Source organism: Salvelinus fontinalis, chromosome 37 (assembly GCF_029448725.1).
Source record: "Salvelinus fontinalis isolate EN_2023a chromosome 37, ASM2944872v1, whole genome shotgun sequence".
Lineage (NCBI taxonomy): Eukaryota > Metazoa > Chordata > Actinopteri > Salmoniformes > Salmonidae > Salvelinus > Salvelinus fontinalis.
Genome location: NC_074701.1, coordinates 27,812,117 through 27,828,994, shown reverse-complemented (window position 1 = coordinate 27,828,994; position 16,878 = coordinate 27,812,117). Strand labels below are relative to the sequence as shown.

At 46.3% G+C, this 16,878-nt stretch overlaps 1 protein-coding gene across 5 annotated transcripts in view; it reads right to left on the bottom strand.

Annotated features, from left to right (window-relative positions):
• Positions 1-16,878, bottom strand: part of LOC129836453 (girdin-like) — a 95,734-nt gene that overhangs the window by 20,885 nt on the left and 57,971 nt on the right. For all 5 annotated transcript variants that reach the window (XM_055902637.1, XM_055902638.1, XM_055902640.1 and 2 more), the window contains exons 6-14: positions 16,599-16,682; positions 15,347-15,487; positions 13,765-13,934; positions 8,445-8,526; positions 3,692-3,850; positions 3,367-3,513; positions 2,563-2,707; positions 2,030-2,208; positions 734-871 (exon numbers count right to left, since the gene is read on the bottom strand). In XM_055902637.1, the coding sequence (XP_055758612.1) occupies positions 734-871; positions 2,030-2,208; positions 2,563-2,707; positions 3,367-3,513; positions 3,692-3,850; positions 8,445-8,526; positions 13,765-13,934; positions 15,347-15,487; positions 16,599-16,682 (1,245 nt within the window). The remainder of the gene's footprint in view (positions 1-733; positions 872-2,029; positions 2,209-2,562; positions 2,708-3,366; positions 3,514-3,691; positions 3,851-8,444; positions 8,527-13,764; positions 13,935-15,346; positions 15,488-16,598; positions 16,683-16,878) is intronic.

Here is a 16,878-nt window from a genome sequence, read left to right as displayed (position 1 = left end):
AGTATGGTGTTAATATGAAGAGAACCCTGCGTCTTTCCTGAATATGGGAACTGAGAAGACTATACCCAGGGTCCTGATTTCTTCCTAGTTAACGCTGTAGTGTAGGTTACTATACCCAGGGTCCTGATTTCTTCCTAGTTAACGCTGTAGTGTAGGTTACTATACCCAGGGTCCTGATTTCTTCCTAGTTAACGCTGTAGTGTAGGTTACTATACCCAGGGTCCTGATTTCTTCCTAGTTAACGCTGTAGTGTAGGTTACTATACCCAGGGTCCTGATTTCTTCCTAGTTAACGCTGTAGTGTAGGTTACTATACCCAGGGTCCTGATTTCTTCCTAGTTAACGCTGTAGTGTAGGTTACTATACCCAGGGTCCTGATTTCTTCCTAGTTAACGCTGTAGTGTAGGTTACTATACCCAGGGTCCTGATTTCTTCCTAGTTAACGCTGTAGTGTAGGTTCACCAGAGATCTGGTTTGTATCCATGTTGTCTCACTGTAAACATCATCAATCTAAACACCCTGTGACCTCATTACATTCTGTCTGCTTTACCCCCCAAGCCACACAGAGCTCTCCAACTAGTTGGGAGAATGCAAGCACAAAGACTGCTATCTCCTAAGAAAACTCGATCCGGATACATAGGTAGTAATGTCATTTGGAGACTCTTGGAACCAGACCAGATCAAAACAAATTCAGTCCCTCGACCCACCGTGTCTGTGTGTGTGTGTGTGTGTACCTGTCTCTCAGAATTCTCCCTCAGCGTCTCCAGGGTTTTCTCCAGCAGAGCCTTCTCCTTCATCAGGTCGGTGCCGAGACTCTCTGCACTGTGCAGACTCTCCCTTTCTGTGTTCAGCTCACTCTCCAGCTGCACCAGCTGCAGGCACACACAGGACACGCACTGTTACCATGACACCCAGTCACTTAGATCACAGACACACTGAGAGTGTGCAATACAGGCAGGTACTTGTCTACCATACCATTACCCATCACAGTTTGGCACCATTCTATTGTGATTCGGTCACTGTTAAATTGAAGAGCCTGTTTTTGAATTTTAATTTGCAAAAATAAAACTGAATTGACGCTGATTATGTTATTTATATTTCTCTAGTCACAGTGGCAGTGTTGTGATACATGTCCTTTATTAAAGGGACTCGTAGGCAGGTCCATATAAAGTCCTTCTGATGAAGCTGGAACGGCTCATAGGAGCAGGAGCCTATCTCCTGTTTCTGTAGCGTGAGGCAGCTTGATGTACAAGTACACCCTCTGGACAGGATGCTAGTCTATCTCCTGTTTCTGTAGCGTGAGGCAGCTTGATGTACAAGTACACCCCCTGGACAGGATGCTAGTCTATCTCCTGTTTCTGTAGCGCGAGGCAGCTTGATGTACAGGTACACCCTCTGGACAGGATGCTAGTCTACAGGGTAAACTCTTCACAAGGCAGACTGATTATTACTAATCATATCATAGATATCCCACAAGCACCTAATCCTGTCAAAGCAGCTTAACTCCAAACTGCCTACGTATTGCTCATCTACAGGCAGCCAGTTAAACGGCCCTTGTTGTACAAGAGCTCCTGCTTGGATTCACTTTAAAATGGGCTCTCATAAAGACCGATCCAGTGGTGCTGCCTAACTCAGTCTTGCCTCTTGTCTTTGTGTGAGAAAGGCACATTTCATGCATTCTATGCGGAGAGCACAGTCTGAAAATAGCCGAGAGTTAGCTTATGGAGGGGCCTTCAAGTGTCAAGTCTGCGAGAGAATAGGAAACGGTCTTCAAGAATTACTCCGTTCTTTCAATTCCCTCTGGTGTCATGGAGCTAAGAGGCCTGAAAGCCAAGTCCTGGGGTGAAATATAGCGGGCTGGACCAAGATGCTACTGTAGGGGTAAAGAGCAAGCAGCCATTGTTATGTTGTTGATGCATAAGGAACAAGTGTGGAGCCCATGTTGGGTGTGCTAGAGAAGGGGAAATGTTCAGGAAGCAAGTGAGAGGATTTCAGTATATATTCTATACAAGTATAGAAGCTGCTCTGACCCTCTGGGTGAGCCTCTGGTTCTCCTTGTCGGCCTTGAGGAGACGTGCGGGGACGTGTTTGCTGGCAGAGCCCCTCAGCTCCTCCACAGTCTTCAGCAGGGTCTGGTTCTCCTTCTCCAGCTTCAGCAGCCGGCTGGATGTCAGCTCATTCACCTCGTGGCCCAGGGACTTCTGAGGCACTGCACAATGAAACCATCTATGGTTAGGCACACAACAACATACTGTATGCAAATGCTACAGGTTCTGTTATAGTGGTATGAAGTCCCCCAAGGGAAGAGGAAGTATGGAATATCCCTAACTGTAGTTACTGACAGGGTTTATCCTGATCCAAGACCAGTTAACCCCATTAACATCGTTCCAAATCCAGGCCCAGTGCTAATCTGGGTCTTGGAGTCATTGAATATTAATTACAGGAGTTAGTCATGTGTAGATAAACCCTGTCCAATCTGTTGTGTGTGTATGAAGGACCAAAGCCAGGGCCAGGGTTGAAGCCAGAGCCCCAGTGCTGAGGGCTGCTGCTCCAGGCTGCTCACCCTCTGTCAGGTCAGGGGTCATGGAGAGTTGCTGTAGTTCCCACCCCAGGTGGAGAGACTCATCCATGCTCTGTTTCTGGGCCATCTCCAGGACCAGGTTCTCCTCTAGCAGCTCCTCAATACGCTTCCTGTCCATGTCCCGGTCCTAACAAACACACAGACAGACAACATACACACAACACACTGTCAGACGGCTCCACAAACGCTAAGCCTTACAGTATAGTATGGGCATTCATCAGAGATGACCTACAAGATGGCTCCAAAAAAGAGCTTGTACCAGAGTCTCTGGGTTCGCGCCCAGGCTCTGTCGCAGCTGGCCGTGACCGGGAGGTCCGTGGGGCGACGCACAATTGGGCTAGCGTCGTCCGGGTTAGGGAGGGTTTGGCCGGTAGGGATATCCTTGTCTCATCGCGCTCCAGCGACTCCTGTGGCGGGCCGGGCGCAGTGCGCGCTAACCAAGGGGGCCAGGTGCACGGTGTTTCCTCCGACACATTGGTGCGGCTGGCTTCCGGTTTGGAGGCGCGCTGTGTTAAGAAGCAGTGCGGCTTGGTTGGGTTGTGCTTCGGAGGACGCGTGGCTTTCGACCTTCGTCTCTCCCGAGCACATACGGGAGTTGTAGCGATGAGACAAGATAGTAATTACTAGCGATTGGATACCACGAAAATTGGGGAGAAAAGGGGATCAAATTTATTTAAAAAATAAAAAATAAAAAAAAAGAGCTTGTAAAATCAGTCATAGCACTCTGTCTGTTTGATTCCTCTGATCCCACACACAAAACACACTAAGTTTCCCTCTGTCCTTTACCATTTCCATGTCGTGGATCTTGGATTTGAGCTGCAGGCTCTCTTTCTCCAGCTCGTGGAGTTTGTCAGAGCGAGCCCTGGTTCCTTCCAGCTGGTCCTCTAGCATGGCCTTGGTCTCCAGCAGAACCTGGTTGTCCTCCTTCAGCTCCTGTAGGACCCAGCAGATTTCACACACACGTCAACCACAGCCATATCACTACTACCATCCCCGCCACCACGCATTCAACCAACATTGGGACAACAGGTCAATACATTTATGTTACACACAATGAATGCTTCATTGACACGTCAAGCTTGTTGGGTGCTATTTCTTTGTTTTGGCGTACCTCTACTCTGGCTTTGTAGAACTCAATATCGTAGAGCCTCTCCTTGTAGCGTCCCACTTCACTCTCCAGCTTGTCCACTCTGACGGCCTTCTCCCTCAGAGCGTCCAGCTCGTCACGATATGCCCTGGCAGAACGGGCGTCCGACAACAACTGCAGGCTCTGGAGGGGACAAACGAAACACTACATGTCAGTGTCACACTCATACAATATATTTGTTTCACACAGACCCCCACTATATACATGCATTGCACCAGGCATAATTCATATTGGTAAACAAACACACCGTGGACTGTATAGGTAGACACCATATAGGTAGACACACATGGCAGTCATACACAGAGGCAGGCTGAAGCTCCTCTTAGTCAATAGTGTCATGAGTCAGTCATCTTCTCTGGAAGAGGGATTTGAAATGACCACACACACACACACACACACACACACACACACACACACACACACACACACACACACACACACACACACACACACACACACACACACACACACACACACACACACACACACACACACACACACACACACACACACACACACACACACACACACACACACACAAGCAGCTCTGCCATGTTGTTGTGGTGGGCCCTACTCCCTAACGCTGCAAATTATGTTTACAACAAAGACAACATCTAAGGGGTTAGCCAAGCTATAAATAGCGCAGCCACTAATTGGTTAAGGGCATTAACCTAATGACTAAGAAAGTAAAACAGAAGGTGGTGGCAATGGTTTGATGTGTTGTATAACTCTGAGGGCAGTCAGGACACCAGAGGTGACATGAGATATTATGGGTGGAGCTTTGGTCTAGTGGTCTGGGCCAGCTTTGTGTGACACACCTGGCATAGCTCAGCAGCACGGTTAGTGTGTCGCTTATGTGCGAAAGTGTGTAGCTGGAGTTCAGGAGAGACACGTTGGTTCATGGCAGACAGATACTGTAGTGTGTCGCTGGAGTTCAGGAGATACACGTTGGTTCATGGCAGACAGATAGTGTAGTGTGTAGCTGGAGTTCAGCAGAGACACGTTGGTTCATGGCAGACAGATAGTGTAGTGTGTAGCTGGAGTTCAGGAAAGACACGTTGGTTCATGGCAGACAGATACTGTAGTGTGTAGCTGGAGTTCAGCAGAGACACGTTGGTTCATGGCAGACAGATAGTGTAGTGTGTAGCTGGAGTTCAGCAGAGACACGTTGGTTCATGGCAGACAGATACTGTAGTGTGTAGCTGGAGTTCAGCAGAGACACGTTGGTTCATGGCAGACAGATAGTGTAGTGTGTAGCTGGAGTTCAGGAAAGACACGTTGGTTCATGGCAGACAGATACTGTAGTGTGTAGCTGGAGTTCAGCAGAGACACGTTGGTTCATGGCAGACAGATACTGTAGTGTGTAGCTGGAGTTCAGGAGAGACACATTGGTTCATGGCAGACAGATAGTGTAGTGTGTAGCTGGAGTTCAGGAGAGACACGTTGGTTCATGGCAGACAGATCGTGTGTATTGATGTATTAAGTGGCGTAATACTGGTGCTAAGTCATGTGATGTGGTTTGGGAGCTCTGTCTGACATCAGCTGTAATTGACTCCCTCTGTTTACTCAGCAGTGGTGACATTCTGTGGCACATAGAATGTCAACGCTGTAACAAGTAACAAATAATTAAAGAGCAGCGGTAAAATAACAATAGCAAGGCTACATACACCAGGTACTGGTACAGAGTCAATGTGTGGGGGCACCGGTTAGTTGAGGTAATATGTACATGTAGGTAGAATTATTAGAGTGACTATGCATTGATAATAACAGAGAGTAGCAGCAGCGTAGAAAAGGGGGAGCAATGCAAATAGTCTGGGTAGCCATTTAATACAGCTCTGTGCTGTACTAAGTTGTTCTGTATGGCTCTGTGCTGTATTGAGTTGTTCTGTATGGTCCTGTGCTGTATTGAGTTGTTCTATATGGCTCTGTGCTGTATTGAGTTGTTCTGTATGGTCCTGTGCTGTACTAAGTTGTTCTGTATGGCTCTGTGCTGTATTGAGTTGTTCTGTATGGTCCTGTGCTGTATTGAGTTGTTCTGTATGGTTCTGTGCTGTACTAAGTTGTTCTGTATGGCCCTGTGCTGTATTGAGTTGATCTGTATGGTCCTGTGCTGTACTAAGTTGTTCTGTATGGCTCTGTGCTGTATTGAGTTGTTCTGTATGGTCCTGTGCTGTATTGAGTTGTTCTGTATGGCTCTGTGCTTTATTGAGTTGTTCTGTATGGTCCTGTGCTGTACTAAGTTGTTCTGTATGGTCCTGTGGTGTACTGAGTTGTTCTGTATGGCTCTGTGCTGTATTGAGTTGTTCTGTATGGCTCTGTGCTGTATTGAGTTGTTCTGTATGCCCCTCTGCTGTACTGAGTTGTTCTGTATGGCTCTGTGCTGTATTGAGTTGTTCTGTATGGCTCTGTGCTGTATTGAGTTGTTCTGTATGCCCCTCTGCTGTACTGAGCTGTTCTGTATGGCTCTATGCTGTATTGAGTTGTTCTGTATGGCTCTGTGCTGTGCTGAGTTGTTCTGTATGGCTCTGTGCTGTACTGAGTTGTTCTGTATGGCTCTGTGCTGTGCTGAGTTGTTCTGTATGGCTCTGTGCTGTACTGAGTTGTTCTGTATGGCTCTGTGCTGTATTGAGTTGTTCTGTATGCCCCTCTGCTGTACTGGGTTGTTCTGTATGGCTCTATGCTGTATTGAGTTGTTCTGTATGGCTCTGTGCTGTATTGAGTTGTTCTGTATGGCTCTGTGCTGTGCTGAGTTGTTCTGTATGGCTCTGTGCTGTACTGAGTTGTTCTGTATGGCCCTGTGCTGTATTGAGTTGTTCTGTATGGCTCTGTGCTGTACTGAGATGTTCTGTATGGCTCTGTGCTGTACTGAGTTGTTCTGTATGGCCCTGTGCTGTATTGAGTTGTTCTGTATGGCTCTGTGCTGTACTGAGTTGTTCTGTATGGCCCTGTGCTGTATTGAGTTGTTCTGTATGGCTCTGTGCTGTATTGAGTTGTTCTGTATGGCTCTGTGCTGTACTGAGTTGTTCTGTATGGCTCTGTGCTGTACTGAGTTGTTCTGTATGGCTCTGTGCTGTATTGAGTTGTTCTGTATGGCTCTGTGCTGTATTGAGTTGTTCTGTATGGCTCTGTGCTGTACTAAGTTGTTCTGTATGGCTCTGTGCTGTATTGAGTTGTTCTGTATGGCTCTGTGCTGTATTGAGTTGTTCTGTATGGTCCTGTGCTGTACTGAGTTGTTCTGTATGGCTCTGTGCTGTATTGAGTTGTTCTGTATGGCTCTGTGCTGTATTGAGTTGTTCTGTATGGTTCTGTGCTGTACTAAGTTGTTCTGTATGGCCCTGTGCTGTATTGAGTTGATCTGTATGGTCCTGTGCTGTACTAAGTTGTTCTGTATGGCTCTGTGCTGTATTGAGTTGTTCTGTATGGTCCTGTGCTGTATTGAGTTGTTCTGTATGGCTCTGTGCTTTATTGAGTTGTTCTGTATGGTCCTGTGCTGTACTAAGTTGTTCTGTATGGTCCTGTGGTGTACTGAGTTGTTCTGTATGACTCTGTGCTGTATTGAGTTGTTCTGTATGGCTCTGTGCTGTATTGAGTTGTTCTGTATGGCTCTGTGCTGTATTGAGTTGTTCTGTATGCCCCTCTGCTGTACTGAGTTGTTCTGTATGGCTCTGTGCTGTATTGAGTTGTTCTGTATGGCTCTGTGCTGTATTGAGTTGTTCTGTATGCCCCTCTGCTGTACTGAGCTGTTCTGTATGGCTCTATGCTGTATTGAGTTGTTCTGTATGGCTCTGTGCTGTGCTGAGTTGTTCTGTATGGCTCTGTGCTGTACTGAGTTGTTCTGTATGGCTCTGTGCTGTGCTGAGTTGTTCTGTATGGCTCTGTGCTGTACTGAGTTGTTCTGTATGGCTCTGTGCTGTATTGAGTTGTTCTGTATGCCCCTCTGCTGTACTGGGTTGTTCTGTATGGCTCTATGCTGTATTGAGTTGTTCTGTATGGCTCTGTGCTGTATTGAGTTGTTCTGTATGGCTCTGTGCTGTGCTGAGTTGTTCTGTATGGCTCTGTGCTGTACTGAGTTGTTCTGTATGGCCCTGTGCTGTATTGAGTTGTTCTGTATGGCTCTGTGCTGTACTGAGATGTTCTGTATGGCTCTGTGCTGTACTGAGTTGTTCTGTATGGCCCTGTGCAGTATTGAGTTGTTCTGTATGGCTCTGTGCTGTACTGAGTTGTTCTGTATGGCCCTGTGCTGTATTGAGTTGTTCTGTATGGCTCTGTGCTGTATTGAGTTGTTCTGTATGGCTCTGTGCTGTACTGAGTTGTTCTGTATGGCTCTGTGCTGTACTGAGTTGTTCTGTATGGCTCTGTGCTGTATTGAGTTGTTCTGTATGGCTCTGTGCTGTATTGAGTTGTTCTGTATGGCTCTGTGCTGTACTAAGTTGTTCTGTATGGCTCTGTGCTGTATTGAGTTGTTCTGTATGGCTCTGTGCTGTATTGAGTTGTTCTGTATGGCTCTGTGCTGTATTGAGTTGTTCTGTATGGTCCTGTGCTGTACTGAGTTGTTCTGTATGGCTCTGTGCTGTATTGAGTTGTTCTGTATGGCTCTGTGCTGTATTGAGTTGTTCTGTATGGCTCTGTGCTGTACTGAGTTGTTCTGTATGGCTCTGTGCTGTATTGAGTTGTTCTGTATGGCTCTGTGCTGTAGTAGGTAGATTTTGTCCTGCACCTCTTGCTGAACCCTCTTATTCTCAGTCTCCATGATGTCCAGTTCCTGTCTGCAGTCCAGCAGCTGCTCACTCTTCTCCTCCCTGAGAGAAAGAGAGAGAGAGAGAGAGAGAGAGGGGTAGATGGGGAAAGACAGGGGGAGAGGGAAAGCAAGCGAGGGGGGGGGGGGGGGGTCGAGAGAGAAACGTGAGAGACCGAGAGCGAGAGAGACGGGGGGAGAAGAGAGAGAGAGAGAAGGGGGGAGAAAACAGAGAAGAGAGAGAAAGAGAGAAGGGGGAGGAGAGAGAAAATAGAGAGAGAAGGGGGGAGAAAAGAGAGAGGAGAGAGAGAGAAAGAGAGAAGGGGGAGGAGAGAGAGAAAGAGAAAGAGAGAGAGGGGGGAGAAAAGAGAGAAGAGAGAGAGAAGGGGGAGGAGAGAGAGAAGAGAGAGAAGAGGAGAGAAAAGAGAGAAAGAGAAAGGGAGGGAGAAGAGAGAGAGGGGTGGGAGAAGACAGAGAGAGAAGGGTGGGAGAAGACAGAGAGAGAAGGGGGGAGAAGAGAGAGAGAGAAGGGGAGAAGAGAGAGAAGGGTGGGAGAAGAGAGAGAAGGGTGGGAGAAGACAGAGAGAAGGGGGGAGAAGAGAGAGAGAGAGAAGGGGAGAAGAGAGAAGGGGAGAAGAGAGAGAAGGGTCAGAGAAGAGAGAGAAGGGTGGGAGAAGAGAGAGAAGGGTGGGAGAAGACAGAGAGAAGGGGGGAGAAGAGAGAGAGAGAAGGGGAGAAGAGAGAGAAGGGTGGGAGAAGAGAGAGAGAAGGGGGAGAAGAGAGAGAGAAGGGGAGAAGAGAGAAGGGTTTGAGAAGAGAGAAGGGTGGGAGAAGAGAGAGAAGCGTGGGAGAAGACAGAGAGAGAAGGGAGGAGAGAGAGAGAAGGGGAGAAGAGAGAAGGGTGGGAGAAGACAGAGAGAGAAGGGGAGAAGAGAGAAGGGTTTGAGAAAGAGAAGGGGAGAAGAGAGAAGGGGAGAAGAGATAAGGGTGGGAGAAGACAGAGAGAGAAGGGGAGAAGAGAGAAGGGGAGAAGAGAGAAGGGGAGAAGAGAGAAGGGGAGAAGAGATAAGGGTGGGAGAAGACAGAGAGAGAAGGGGAGAAGAGAGAAGGGGAGAAGAGAGACAAGGGTGGGAGAAGAGAGAGAAGGGTGGGAGAAGACAGAGAGAAGGGAGGAGAAGAGAGATAGAGAAGGGGAGAAGAGAAGGGTTTGAGAAGAGAGAAGGGTGGGAGAAGAGAGAGAGAGCGAGTAAGAGAAGGGGGGGGTGCAAGAGAAAAAAAAGAGACATTGTAAAACACATTCACATATGTACGCATTTGAAAAACACCATTCCTCACAAACAAACCCATAACTGTCCCACACAAATATGTATTTCTGTTTTCTTTAAAGTTGCCTTGAGACACTGGAATTTTTACTTAGATGTTTACCCAGCAGAAAGGAATCCATGGACCTCTTTCCTTACTGGGCCAGGTCAGCTGGTTTGCTTGTAGGTGTGTGTGGGTTGGGGGCTGGGGATGGGGTTAATTACCAAATGATATACAAACATATTTCAACTGAAAATATACAAAGTAGGACCACAAAAACAACCTACAAATGACCTCACAACCAACTCCCCGTGACATGCAAATCTCTAACTGTAGAGCTGCCTTGCTTTGGTTCCACCGGCTCTTTATAATCCAGCAAATCCAGATAACATCTGGTTAACTGTGTAACATGCCAATAGATTCCCTTCTTCCCAATGTCTCTGACTAGACTGACTTCAGACCCCCTCAACCCAGCATGAGCAGCAAATAGAGCCCAACTACCAACATCAGGTTCTTCTGTTAATGGATTTGCTCTATTGTGACGCCGCAATAGACAGGCAATGCAACCTAAATGCAATTTGTATGGCCTCCTGCTGTTTGTTTAGATGCGACAGCGACTCGGCTTGGGAGCAGGTTGGGGCTTGCTGAGGCTGAGGGAGGCCAGTCCTGCAGGCTGCCGGTCGGTGACGAATGAAGAATGCGCCACACAGAGCCTTGAAGAGGACTGTGCATTCCTCAAATGAGCTGAGATGCTTTCCAGTCTCCCTGGTCCATATTAGTGATCTCTACTGGGTCTGCTATTGGCTGGAGGAATTATTATCACTGTTCTGTTCCACACTTCCTGTGACGTGCATGTTGAAATCAGAGGCTGGAGCAGCTAGCTTCGAGCGTGGAATAAAACTCACGTTCTGCTGCTGTTGCTACAGCTGCTTTTGGTGAGCACAGGGTACACGCACGCGGGCCCACACACACATTTCCAGTGTGTACCATGTGTGTCTGGAGCCCTTTAATCTCATCCCACAATAGATCATGTCATCAGACATTCAGTCTCGCCACAGCAGTAAAACAACTTTTCAACACCTTTCAGTGTTTCCCCCAGTTTCATTTAGGCCCTAATAAAGAGAGTAGATGACAGACTAGGCTCAACACAAAGCTGCTCATCCACTGTGAACCTGTGTGGGTGACAGCACTGAGCCTGCAGCAGCTCTGAGTCACTAACAACCGTGGTACCATGGTCTACCCACATTTTACAGTCTACCATTCACATTAGACAATGCGCCATACTGTCGTTCTACAGAACCTGACAGGATTGAGATGGCGACTGGGTCATATCGTCATCCATTTCTACACAATCTATTCCTGCATTCCTCTTAACACCAGGTTTTGTACTTAAGTTAAAAAATATGAAAATTAAGCATATTTTCTAAAGATATTCTGCCGGAGCTATGGTCACATGGTCACTTTACTGTGCCCTCAGGAGGACCTTCCCTGGCAATCAGTAAAGACAGTAGAACACAGTGGATCTCTATGTTTTGGGTTTAACAGAGAATGATCCCTTTCCCTCAAGTGTTGGTGCTTCACAGTGAACAATGACCAGAAATCGGAGAAAAATAAGTGGAATTCAATAGATTTTGTGCTCTGTAGGTCAAAGACACATAAAGAAGAACTATAATGCCCTGTCATGGAATCATCTGATCTGGGCCAAATCCCCAGACATCTGAGTCGGTATCAGTCGGAGACAGCATCAGGACTGGCCTGGGTGACAGGAGCAGTATATGATTATTTATGGCCATATCATCTCCACAGGAGACTACAGTATATGCACTTCTATGGCTGACACCATTTAGTCAACTGTTCCATTGTTCGGTCGATAGGCTGTTGGTCGACCGAGATTTAGTGGAGCGGTCGCAAATATAAAAAATGTTTTATGTCTGTTTGGCCCCTGTCTCAATGGACTAATCCATTACGGAGGCTGCAGGGATGGCACAATCCAAGAAGAAGGGGAGTGTGGCTAAGATGCACTAGGTGCATCGCTCACCAGAATGTGCTCTCTCTGCCAATTTGTGCACATTCATTGTGTGAATTGTCTGTCCTTTGTTAGTGCCTATCAATTCCCCATTACATACATCAATATTACATTTACTGTTAATCCCCATCATTTATAATCTAAATGTTTGTTTGGTTACAGTAATTTATGTTAATGCATTCAATATATTATTATTACAGTCGTTTACTGTTTTCATTGTCGGAGTAGACACGTTGTTTGCAAGGCTTACAACCTATGCTACACTTGTGAGAAACAAGTTTTGGTTTATTTCCTTCCATTTACGAGTTTTGTCAATTTGTTCATTGTCTTTTGTTTGGAGCTCTCCTGTCTATGTTGAGTAAGGACGCGGACCTAATTACGCATAGAAGTAGGCCAAATGTATAACTGTGCCAATGTGGGGATGTCTGATAGTATTTTTGATTGTCTTAACTCACCACCACTAGGCTAATGAGCTGTGGAGCTTCTCAAAGTATTTTTTTTTCTTCGCCTCAAAAGTCTGTTATGAGAATGACAATAGTTCCTCCCTTTCAATAACCACCGAAATGTCATGCTCTGATTTGGTGGAAACATCTGTGTCACTGCACGGGAAACTCTGAGGACCCAAAATAGTTTATACAATGTTGCAAGTTTGCTAGTGCGGGCTTCAGGCCGGACCCAGGTGATAGTTGATACAATGTTTCAAGTTCGTTGCAGACAGGTCATGCGTCGCAAATGTGATTCATATGATATTTATTTTATCAGGATATTTTATACCTGCAATGTTTTGATTTGTTGGCTTTTGTAGGGCATTTTTTTTAACCTATATACCAATAGAAGTAACTTTTAGATTTGAATAATTTAGATAGAATTTAGATTAACCACACAACATTGCTTTGGAGATAAGAAGACGTTATGCACGAAATTGTGCATATGAAAATCATAACTGCCACGCAGATCGAAAGAAATTGTAAGATAAATTGTACATTTTCTACATGAAAAAGGTTTCCGACAACTGGTGTAGCCTATTACCAGCAACTTCAGAATCTGCAACGGTGAGCAGCACCAGGGGGAGCTAACAGTTTTTTTCTTCTGGTTATCTTGAGTTCTGGCTCCCTCTTGAGTCATTTGTCCTAATTATTTCATCAAATAGTGTGCTTAAAGCATCAGACAAGCCCCGTGCATTTTTTAGTCGGGTACAGCACTAGCAGCTTCACTGATATCTTCTCGAGTTATGATCATCGTAAAATGGCCGATACCTCAGAACCGGTTCGAATGCCAACAACATTACTGGGCAAACCATTTCAATCTTTTGATGGACTTGATGAATAGAATCCACAGAGTCAGCAGCTTAGTTTGTGCATTCTTAAACACTTCCCCCTGAAACAAAGAAAGCGTATCGTAACAACCCCTCCCTTTCATAAACTGACCACTGGCCTTTGTCTCTGTCAAGGCTAATGGACTCTGAAGAGGAAGTTAATTATGACACTGCAAAAAGGTCTCGCACTATCACACCAAAACAGTAGCATAGAACCACTTGCGTCTTATTGAGAGGCTACAGGAAATGTTTTCTCCTCTAACAATACCCCTGACATGTAATGATTTTTAGCTCCGCAATTAGTGTCCTGCTTTTGCTGTTCTCTCCGGTCAGTGTTAGAGTGCTATATGAACTGGGAAACAAAACGAGATACTCCTCAAAAGATAGAGAGAGATCTGAGTCACGACTCCCAGCTCCAATGGCACACAGTTCTAGAAAAGCAGCAGATGAATGCAGTGTCAAATTTAGACACTCTGCTAGACAGTACATGGGACAACCACAGTACTTATAGGATACCTGTAGGAAGCTTACACAACCTGTGAGAACCAATGTTGTGTTTAGAGATCCCACAGACATTTTGCAGTCTACCACTACAAACTTACTCAGAAGGGCCAATGGGGTGCGTACAGAGCTGTTGAAAGGCCAACGGGGGTACTTACAGCTCCTGGCGCAGACGTCTGATCTTGGCCTTGGCGTCGGCCAGCTCCACAGACAGGTGCTGCCGGCTCTCTGTGCGGCGCATGCTGGGCGAGTCGTTGGGCGACTGGGCACAGAACGGCTGGGGAGAGTACTGTCCACAGTCCCTCTCCTGGGTCAGCTCCACGATGGTCTGGAAGGACACAACACAACTCACAGACCTTGGCTATGATCATGTATCCTACACACACATCATATACACCAAGTGTACAACAAAATAGGAACACCTGCTCTTTCCATGACATAGACTGACCAGGTGAATCCAGGTGAAAGCTATGATCCCTTATTGATGTCACTTGTTAAATCCACTTCAAATCAGTGTAGATGAAGGGGAGGAGACATGTTAAAGAATGATTCTTAAGCCTTGAGACATAGATTGTGCCATTCAGAGGGTGAATGGGCAAGACAAAATATTTAAGTGCCTTTGAACGGGGTATGGTAGTAGGAGCCAGTGTGTTAAGAACTGCAACACTGCTTGGTTTCCACGCTCAACAGTTTCCCGTGTGTATCAAGAATGGTCCACCACCCAAAGGACATCAAGCCAACTTGACACAACTGGGGGAAGCATTGGAGTCAACATGTGGAACGCTTTTGACACCTTGTAGAGTCCATGCCCCAGCGAATTGAGGCTGTTCTGAGGGCAAAAGGGGTGCATCTCAATATACATGTTTATATACCAAGTGTATACTTGAGACATGTATCACGCCTTCCTTACTTGAAATAATCAGCCCAAGTCATCTAACAAATTGCTTACAACTGTGTTAGATCATTGATCACAATGAGTGTCAAAGCAGTTGTCAGGCAGGGTATTGAAGATTGAGTATACTGAGAGTGTGGTTTGCAGACTATATAGTCTACCATATGTTGCGTCAGGCTGCCCTGCTTTTCTGTCTGCTCAGTCTGGGAGGTGTGAGCTTAGGGAAATGACTCCGATTAGGACGCGCCTCTGAGGGAAGAAGCAGCAGCACCTAGACACCGGGACCAGTCACTTAAATGGAAACTCCAAACATAATGAAAAGCCAAGTACTAATTGGCCTAATGCTGTTAAGGCTCAAAGGTGAATTGGACTGGGTTTGAAGATAAGAGTGGGAAAAAACATTGGGTTTAAATGGTCTGTGAAAGAGAGAGGAAATCAAACAATATCTTCCCATCATCGTCATTTTAGTTCACCCCACGACCCTCCTCTCTCCTCCTCCGTTTATAACCCAGTGGCCATGCAAGGAAATGGGCTTTTAATGAAGAGCGTCTGGTTTCCAGAGGAGATCTGGAGATCATTATCACCCCACCCCCTCCCCTGTCCTCCCCCCTGGCCAATAGAATGCTGGGACTGCTGCTCTACCAGGCCATGGCAGTTGTATGGGTGGGCCATGCTTAATCAGATTGCTCTAGGTTCAACTCACACACATGCCATATAAATGCACAAACAGACACCATCCAGACTCTATATAGATTGTTAACAATTTCCCACCCTTCTTCATTAAGACAACCTTTTATGTACTCTCTTGTGGGGTGAGTTAAAAAGGCACCAATGTTTCAGACATGTACCTCCAGCTGGTCGTCTCTCTCGTCCACTAGGCGTTTGAGATGGAAGGCCATGTTCCTGGAGAAGGAGTCCAGGTCCTCTGGGGGCAGCTCGCCCCCATCCAGCCACTGCAGGTCCACAACATTCTCCTGGTTGTGGGTCACCTTCAAAACAACAGCATAGAGTCATCTCACTCTGCCAGCCAATACACAGAGACCCAGGTGTGTTGACAGCAATGGGCAGCCAACTACTTTAACTCAAACAGTTGTGACGGGCAGTAATGTAAATTTGGCTGATAAACTCACAGATCTGTCCTACAATAACTCAAGTGTCTTTAAGCATGAAACACAGAGAATCTCATTGCTGAAAGAATGCTGATAGGTACTTATCACAGTGGGAGGACGTTCCTTCTCTTGCTAGAACAAAAGCGGTAGCTGCTACGTGCCGACCTGGTAGCGACGACCCTAACGTTTCTACTTGTAGAATCGCAAACGCTCATCAGTGACCAACAACTTGACTTTGGGCCAATCAGAGAGCACGAACCCGTACGTGGGGTAGCCAATACATTTAAAAAAAGGAAAGAGGGCATTTTCTCTGTACATCCACGGATGAGCCAGTCACACTTCATATGCAATGTATGCTATGGGATGGTAGCTAGCTAAGTGCACAGATGCAATGCACACAACACTAAATACTTCCTCCAAGCTAGCTAACCACTGAGTTGACATTATCATTAAAATCACAACGGATTAGCTAGCTTCCATGAAACAGCTGCCTGTGTTAGCTGCCAAGTTAGTGCAGTGTCCTTAGCTAGCTAGTTATGTTGTGCTACACTGGCGCTGGCAGTGTGGGATTATGGAGAGTGATTTGAAAATGTTTCTTCGTCATCTTGCTAGTTAGTTATCTAGCTGTGGCCATCTGGCTAGTATCAACAAGAGCTTTCTACAAAATGGCAACTCAGTTAGCTTGGAATCTAGACCATAAGCAACACACACAAACATGCATTGCCAAACAACGCTACCGCCACCTTCTGGTTAGGAGTATTTTAAGGCTGAACGTCTGACGACTTCCAAAGTCTTTGCTGTGTGAATACACAAGCGATTGACTGCCAATACTCTGTTCAGAGATGCTAAGTACTCTCGGCAGGCAAATGTTTGACAATCCTACCGGTGTGTCTGAGCTGTTACATAACAAACTGGCCCAAAACAGACACAAGAGGTCTCAGGGTTTATGTTTTAACTAGATGCCCTCACAAAAATGTGTTTTTTCTCATACCTCTTGGATGTGAGATGCTATGGCAGCTTTTGTGTCAAAGTCTAAGGTCTGGATCCTCTCGATGTACTCCTCTTTCTTCTCACACTGCAAACAAAAAGAGGCAGTTTGGGGTTAGGATGACAGTCTGAAGAATGAGTGGAACATTGTTGAGGTCTTCCTGAGGTCAGCTCCCGAAACACAGGAGAATGGCCTGAGTTCTGATTGGTTGGCTTTAAGGAAAGCGATGTCTGAAGGAATGTGTAGGTATTCTCTTAGTATATTATTTGGTAACCATGTGTTG